At 41.3% G+C, this 8,516-nt stretch overlaps 1 protein-coding gene across 1 annotated transcript; it reads right to left on the minus strand.

The window, feature by feature from the left end:
• Positions 1-242: 242 nt before the first annotated feature.
• On the minus strand, positions 243-7,993 carry LOC128667529 (uncharacterized). Its single transcript, XM_053737898.1, has 3 exons — positions 7,120-7,993; positions 6,122-7,056; positions 243-536 (listed from the first exon to the last, which is right to left on the minus strand). Exons 1-3 carry the CDS (start codon positions 7,991-7,993, stop codon positions 243-245), a joined length of 2,103 nt encoding a protein of 700 aa, XP_053593873.1.
• Between the last annotated feature and the right edge of the window lie 523 nt (positions 7,994-8,516).

The following is an 8,516-nucleotide window of genomic DNA, read 5'->3' on the forward strand; positions in this document are numbered from 1 at the left end:
ATTGTGATTGTTTTTTTTATGATAAAAAAACTCAATCAATAAATATATTTCACTATTTTATGCATTTTTGAATAAAGTCTAACACAACGTCAAGAGTGAATAAAATCTGTCAACAGAATTAAATAGTCGTCAGTACGTTTGTGATTTGCTTTTTCCTAAAAATTCAATTCAACATTCTTATGTTACTAATTTACCTGATGGAGAGATTAATAGAATTCCGAAAGGACGTATGACCTGAATTTTCAATTCAATCTCACTGATTGTTGATCCACCACAATGTACAACAATTTACTACAGTGATGTTCAAGTTCTGAATAAGAGGGTCGGAATACAAGGCAAGGAATATCAACAGTGCCAACAGCAGCAGCTACAACAACAGCAGGAACAGTTTCAGCAGCAGGAAGAGTTTTTGCAGCAGGAGGAGTTTCAGCAGCAAAAAGAGTTTCAGGAGCAGGAAAAGCAACAGAATGAGTTTCAGCAGCAAGAAGAACATTCAGAAGGCAATTTCGTGCGAGAAAAAGACTATCTAAGAGCCTCTGTCGAAAGAAAATTAATTTATCCTGATGAAAATATGAGAATCAAAAGAGTAAAACATTCCGAGCATAGCATAGATTATAACAATAAAGTAAGCATAATGTTTTATTACATAGTTGAATGTATTTTCATACATATTTCAACAAAAATTTCATTTTTCTAGATTTATCTCGATGATGATGAAAAAATTGAAAAAATGAAATTGTAGAGCTAAATGCATTGTTTCTAATCGGTTGGAGTTGTTTTCCTGGTATTAATTAATAGCACTCCAATTAAATTGTATAAAATTTAAGGAAAAAGCTCAATTAAAATTAAGTGACGATGGATCCGTTTTGGTAAAAACAAAATTTAATTTAATTTCAAGATTCTTGAAAAAAGAATACGTTATCATTCTTTAATGAATAAAAGCTTTGAATGTTAAATGTTATCAACTATTACAGGTTACATACGTAGAACGCGTTGAAAAAAATTGGATATACTGATAAAGTCTATCAATGACTTAACTCAATGTTTGGAATCTTTTCAAGAAAAAAAATTATGTTCAGGGACAGGGTTTGATAGAAAAAGGTATTCATTTTATTTAAATTGTCTCCGTGCATCTTTGTTATTAGATTTTTATTGTCCTAACATAGCTGAAAATAGCTGATTATATATTACTGAAAAATTGAATATTAATTCTATGAATAATTATTTAATTTCTGAAAATTAGTTATTCACAAAGATGTCATGGGGATGTAACGGATAATTATAAATGTTTTTACGCTTGTCGGAAAACTGTGTCGGACTATAAAAAATGCGTTATCAGGAAATCAAGGCAAGGGAACTGATAGCAGTGGCAGGAATAACATATATACCTGAAAATAGATGTGGACTTAAAGAAGTGAAAAAATTTCAAGATTACTATGCTCGTCAGCAGATTGCAATAATAATTTATCGATTGAAAACCAAGCTATCTGAAAAACTACATGAAGTAATTTTTGACGGCACATCTATCCTGTCACGCCAAAATCGAAGTGTACTTTATACATTACGGATTCTCTATTATCGGCAAGAAAATTATATTGAGTACATTAATACTATTTTAAGTCTTTAAGCAGCCCGGCATTATTGTGAACCCTGTCATAAGCCTTTCAAGAATCCTTATGAGCATAGAAATTGTCCTCTAATTTGCTACAAATGTTATAAGAAACCACCGTATAATACCACTAACGATAGTATATTTTGCGATGCTTATAAGAGAACGTTCTATGGGGAAGATTGTTATAACTATCATTCATCTTCAGTCTGGTTCATATGAAGGTAACAAGTCCGTTTGTGAAAACATTCAGTTTTGTGTACAGTGTAAAGTTTTTGTTTACCCAAGACTCTCTAAGATCCAACACGTTTATGGTAAAATAATGTGTGCTGTATGTAATAAACCATGCGAAGAATGACATTTCTGTTTTATCCTTCCAGCTTGAGAAGTGCAAGATTCAAAAAAATACATTAAGTTTATTTATTATGACTTAACGCGACAGGATACTAAATTGCAGAATAGTGATACAGTAAATCTACATATTCCGACACTCTGTGTTGCCCAGGCTGTATGTGACTTATGCAATAATAATACCGATATTTATCTTGACCCACATATAGTCAACTGCACCAATTGCAGTATAAGCGAGACCATCTTTTACGGTGAAGATTGTGTAAAAAGGTTTGTAGATTATGTTTTTGAGTTAAGTAATTTACCGAATTGTAAGAAAGTGATCTGCATTACTCACAATGCAAAGGGTTTCGACGCTCAATTTATCCTAACAGAGGTAATTACAAAGCAATATGATGATAAAGAAACTATGTGAAATGAGCGAATAAACTAATTGGATCTGGTTTAGGCGAGGTGAATTAAACAATTAAAAATTACACAGATTTTATCAATAAATAAATTATAGATTTATTTACACTTATTTACACTTAAAATTATGAGAACTTATATTGAAGCGAATGCGACTATAATTAACACGCGATAGCGAATGCAACTCAGATAGTTTATTCACGTATAAATTGACACGTGGTCAGTAGCGGTTAACTCAACAATAATTAATTAACAATTAATTATTGGCGACAGAAAAGTTTATTTATTCTCAATAAATAGCAGCCTTGATATACTGTCTAAATATTGAGGATAATTCAGCGTAGCGGTTTTAGTTTAGTATCACACAAGAAATAATAAGCGAAGCGGTTCAAGCACGAGGTTGCAAGTAGCAAAGACACGTTGTAGAAACTCTGAGCGAAGCGGTTAGACAGATAGTTGAAGAATGAAAATTGGTAGCGTCGTTGAGTCGTCGAGACGCTTGGTGTCGACGTGGCAGCCTTGCTGCCTATAACGAATTTTCCCATTGGCTTAAAAGCGCGCCAACAGGAAGCGAATTTTGTGATTGGTCAGCTTGTAGCGGGTTCTCAGGACGTCTTGACACGATCCTGAGTTAGAAATAGTATGTGCCGGGCCCAAATAGCGAGTGACCCGGCACTATTCTGAACTTCAGTTAGTAGCGAGCTCGGCTTCTCCCGAACCGAGCGGAAATGCACGAAGCTTGATTTAAATTAATCAAGCTCGTGACTGAACATTCTCCCCAGCGCTGGCGACTGTGTCGACTGGATTGTCTTCTGGAGAGTGCACTGGTAGTACACACAGCTTAGCGATTGGTCGTACAAGTTCCGTGGTAGCGGTCTTCAGCGTGACTACTCGAGTCAGGCCATCTCTGCCTGGATGTAATGCGAGTACTCGAGCAAGCGGCCATTTTGATGGTGGGAATCTTTCATCAGTCAACAAGACTAATGAACCCACTTTGATGTTGTTTTGCGGATTATGCCACTTCGAAATAGATTGATGACGTTGCAGGTACTCTGATGACCATCTACTCCAAAATCTCTGGAACATTTGTTGTAATTGTTGCCAGCGTGACAACGTAGCTGAATTATTTTCCAGTAGCGAGGGCCCAGGTACGGCGATTAGTGGTTCACCGATGAGAAAATGTCCAGGAGTTAGAGCGGTTAAATCTGCAGGATCTTCAGATAGCGGAGCGATCGGTCTTGAATTTAACACAGCCTCAATTTGTGTTAAGACTGTAGCGAGTTGGTCGTAAGTCAATAGCGATTCACCAATAGTTCGTATGAGATGGAACTTGATTGACTTTACGGCTGCTTCCCACTTGCCACCAAAGTGGGGAGCACTTGGTGGGTTGAACTTCCAGTCTGTGCCATCTGTAGCGAGTAAATACTGAAGTTCTTTTAGCTGTCTCGATCCTGCTGCGAATTCTTTCTTTAGCGTGGCGTCTGCTCCTACAAAATTTGTACCACAGTCCGAGTATAGGATACTGCAGGCGCCTCTTCGACTAGTGAATCTTCTAAATGCTGCGACGAAAGCGTCAGTAGAGTAATCGGTGACAATTTCAATATGTATAGCGGACGTAGCGAGACATACAAACACAGCGATCCATCCTTTATAGGTTTTGGCACCTCGACCTTGGAAAGTCTTCAGTGTTACTGGCCCAGCGTAGTCTATTCCAGTGTGTAAGAATGCTTTAGATGGTCTTACACGAGCGGATGGCAATTGTCCCATTAATTGTTGTGCGCGAACACCTCTATGTCTCGTGCACACGACGCAGCGAAGAATGTGTGATCTGACTGGAACTCGACCACCTTCTATCCAGACAGATCTCCGTAGATCAGCGAGAGTCAATTGAGTTCCCCCATGGTATGTTCTTCGATGCGAATGATCTATCAATAGCGTACTTAAGCGTGATGACCTTGGTAAAATAGCTGGATTTTTCTGTTCATCATCCAGCAGCGAATTCTTCAAGCGACCGCCAACTCTGAGTACTCCGTTGTAGTCGACGTAGGGAATCAATTTAGCGAGATGATGACTTCGGTGTAGAGAATCACCATCCTTCAATAGTTTCAGCTCTTGCGAATAGTACTGACTTTGAGTATACTTGATCAGCAAAGTCTTAGCGAGTTCCAGGTCAACTGTAGAGAGTGGTGTGTCCAGTGTGGACTGTGGCACTTTTTTAAATTTAGCGATGGCACGAAGACAGATTCCAAGCGTGCGAAGTAAAGGTGACAACTTAGAGAATTTTTCTAGTAGCGTGTATAGCGGGTGTGAATCTGCCTTGAAGATGGTAAAAACCAGACCTGGACGTTCTTCAAGATGTGATACCGTCTGCGTAGGGATATCAAAGGATGGCCAGTTATCTTTTGATTGACTGAGCCACTTTGGTCCCGTCCACCATAGCGAATGCTGTTCTAGTTTGGCTGCTGTTAAACCTCTTGAAGCGCAGTCAGCTGGGTTAAGTTTTCCAGGAACAAAATCCCAGTTGACACTTGGTAGCGATTCTTGAATCTTGGTAACTCTGTTGCGAATGTAGACTTTCCATCTAGCTGGGTTGTTTCGTATCCACGTTAAGGATACAGCGGAGTCTGTCCACATGAAAACTGGAACGTTTTCAAGTTTCAAAACCTTCTTGACGTAGAGTATCAGTTGAGCGAGTAAGACAGCGGCATTGAGCTCCATTCTTGGTATAGTTATAGGCTTCAGTGGTGCAACTTGTGTTTTGGCACACACTAGCGAGATATTGGAGCTTCCAGTAGCGTCAGTAACTTTTAGATAAACTACAGCAGCCATAGCGAGTTGTGAAGCGTCAGAGAATCCATGTAATTCAATTGATACACCATTTTTAACATGATTCCAGCGAGGTATCTGAATCTTCGAGATCTGATGTAGTTCATCTCGAAACAAATTCCATTCTTGAAGAAGCGACGGTGATAGCGTAGCATCCCAGTCAAAGTTCTGCAGCCAGAGCTTCTGCATGAACATCTTGGCTCTCACGATAATCGGTGCCAAGAAACCCAGTGGGTCAAACAAGCGAGCAATTTCAGATAAAATTGTGCGTTTAGTTGTTGGTGATGCTTCTGGAAGCGAATATCCGAACTGGAATTTATCCTGTGTTGAATTCCAGATTAGCCCGAGCACTTTTACTGTAGTATCCCCAAGCTCTCTTGGTGTATCTTCTTGGGTTTCACTTGGAGCGACTTGAGAAAGTAATTCAGTTGAATTACTTGCCCACTTGGCAAGCGGAAAACATCCTGTGGCGCACATATTTTTTGTGTCGAGAGCAACTTGGATTGCCTCAGCGAGTTCATCTGCACCTCCATAGATGTCGTCAACGTAGCGTGTATTAGTTAGCGGTTCGACAGCCTTCGGAAATTTTTTCCCTTCGTCTTCAGCGAGTTGTAAGAGTGCTCTTCCAGCGAGATATGGAGCCGATGTTGTTCCATAAGTAACAGTAGCGAGTGCAAATACTATTGGGATGTCATCTTCGTCAAACCAGAGTATGCACTGTAGATGATGATCTTCCTTGTCAACTGCAATCTGACGAAACATTTTTGTAACGTCAGTAGCGAATAAATAGCGATGGCACCGAATGCGAATAAGTACATCACTGATGTCAACTTGGATCTTTGGGCCCACATGAAGTATCTCGTTGACAGATACGCCAGATGTAGTTTTCCAGGACCCATTGAATACCACTCTGAGCTTGGTGGTAGCGCTCTGCTCTTTCAGAACCCCATGATGAGGCAACAGGTAGCTGTTCGGTGGTAATTCCTTTAATTTCAGACGTTTCATGTGCCCCAAGTCTTCATACTCCTTCAGGAAGTCGAAGTACAACTTCTTGTAGACTGGATCAGCTTCCAGTCGTTTGCGAAGACGTAGTAAAGCGTATTGTGCAGCTCTGAGCGAATCACCCAGTTGACTTGGCGAAGATTTAAGCGGCAAGCGAACGACATATCGACCATCAGACTGTCTGTAGTGTGTATTGACAAAGTGTTGTTCACACTCTTCTTCTTCTTCAGTATAGCGTGTAGCGAATTCTGTCTGTGGCTCTTCTTGGTACCAAAACTTGGTTAACAAGTCTTGTAGTTGATCATCAACAGCGACATGATGACCATGAGCGGTCAATTTTGATGTAGCGGTGTCCACAGATCCATATATGATCCAACCAAGTGATGTTGACTGAGCGATTGGGTCATTTTCACTTCCTTTTCGTATTTTAGCGTTGATTATATGTGCAGCTGGTGCTGCACCCAGAATGATGTCAATAGGTCTTGATGTCAAGAAGTCTGGATCAGCGAGTTGTAGCCCAGTTATATGCGGCCATTTCTTCTTCTTAGTTAGCGTAAATGACGGTAAGTTTACCGTCAATAGAGCAAGCACATGAGCTTGGATGGTAATAGAAGCGTTGTTGTGTAGCGAATGCAGCGTCATCTTGCATGACCCAAGCGAATGCCCAGCTGACACATTACCAATTCCACGTAATGGTACAGCTGCTTTACTGAGTTGAATATCCAGCTTCTTGATTAGCGAATGCGTCACAAAGGATAACTCCGATCCTTGATCAATAAGTACACGGGCTGTACATGTACTTCCTGTTAGCGAATTCAACTTAACAATAGCGGTAGCGAGTAAAACATTGAGCGAATGAGCTGAAAGCAGACTAAGTTAGCGAATTCAAAACAAAAGTTACCAAAATTGGAACTATTTGTTACCTGGGTCAGCTACAGGAGCGTCCTGTGCTGGTTTAGCGGCAGCACCATCGTCAAGATGAGTCGACGTGTGATGTGGCTGATCACAATGGCGGCACTTCTGCTTAGTCCTGCAGTCAGCGTAGCGATGGCGTCCCAAACAGTTAAAGCATAAGCGGTAATGCTGAACAATCGTCCTTCGGTTCAGTGGCGACGCCTTCTGGTAGCTGGGGCAAAAGAGAACAAAGTGCTTCTCCTTGCAGATTGGGCACATGCCCGGTTCACTCGTACGATCCCTGGGAGTGAAAGCAACGTAGCTAGCGGAACCAGTAGATGTAGATGGCGTTGATGAGGTAGCGGGTCGACTGTTCCCAAACTTCACTTGCTTGGTTGTAGCGGCTGACTTAGCGTAATTTTTAGGTGATGGTGGTCTTTCACTAGCACTCTTAGGTTGTGTAGAGGTTATGTTTGAGCCAATCTCTGAATTTTCCCACGCACGCACCTTTGCTTTTAGCATGTCGTGTAATTGTTGGAAGGTGGGAAAAACATTCGATAACCCAAGCGAAGCCATCCATTCCACTCTCAAGTCCGATGGCAAACAGCGAACAGTCAAGCGAATTAAAAATGGGTCCAACTCACCAATTGGTATTCCCAAAGCAGCGATGGCGTCCAGCGATTTTTTATTAGCGAGTAGCAGCGCATCCAGATCAGCAGCGGAGTGTGAAGTCACCGGTTGACGATCCAACAAATCATCGATGTGCATGTCAAGCAATCGACGTGGATTTGTGTAGCAAGTATTCAGTAATTCCCAAGCGGGTTGGAAAGCGTCATCAGTGATCTGTAGATTAGCGAGTAGTGCAGCGGCCTCACCTTTTACCTGCGTCTTCAGGTAATGCATTTTTTGTGACCCGGTTAGCGAATCTTCATTAATAATGAGCGAAGTAAACAGGTCCTTGAGCGAGTCCCACTCGTCATAAGAACCCTGGGAGGTTGGTAGTTTAATTTGCGGCAAGTTGGATTTATGCGCGCCTCCAAAGTCTGATCATGCGGTCTGATCATGATTAGCGGGCTGGGTTTCATGAGCAGGATCTGGAGCAGGTCTAGCGGCGCTGAGTCTCACTCTGAGCTCTGTGTATATGAGATTAGCTGTACCGTATGCATTACCTGTGTGGTATTCATTTTCAACGATCTCAGGTACATCGTCGAATAATCTCTCATGAGTTGTGTTGAAGCGATTCCACAAATCATTGATGATAGCGAGTTCAGCATCAATAGCGGCGGCACCTTGGTTAGCTAGTACAGCGTCAGTTAAGCGAGCAGACATATTGCGCATCGTGTCGATGCGGTTCATTTGAAGAGCGACTTGAGCTTCGGCGGCCATCTTGGTTTGACGTGGCACACAAAATGGACGCGATGACGTG

This window comes from Microplitis demolitor, chromosome 4 (genome assembly GCF_026212275.2).
Source record: "Microplitis demolitor isolate Queensland-Clemson2020A chromosome 4, iyMicDemo2.1a, whole genome shotgun sequence".
Taxonomy (NCBI): domain Eukaryota; kingdom Metazoa; phylum Arthropoda; class Insecta; order Hymenoptera; family Braconidae; genus Microplitis; species Microplitis demolitor.

What these genes read in the sequence shown, in the direction of transcription:
- LOC128667529 (XM_053737898.1), bottom strand. Translation starts at nt 7,993, where the DNA reads ATGCATTACCTGAAGACGCAGGTAAAAGGTGAGGCCGCTGCACTACTC. An exon ending in CGCTCCTGTAGCTGACCCAG is followed by an intron (nt 7,057 to 7,119) that starts GTAACAAATAGT and finishes GTCTGCTTTCAG; the next exon opens with CTCATTCGCTCAATGTTTTA. An exon ending in GGGTTCTGAAAGAGCAGAGC is followed by an intron (nt 537 to 6,121) that starts GCTACCACCAAG and finishes TTCTTTCGACAG; the next exon opens with AGGCTCTTAGATAGTCTTTT.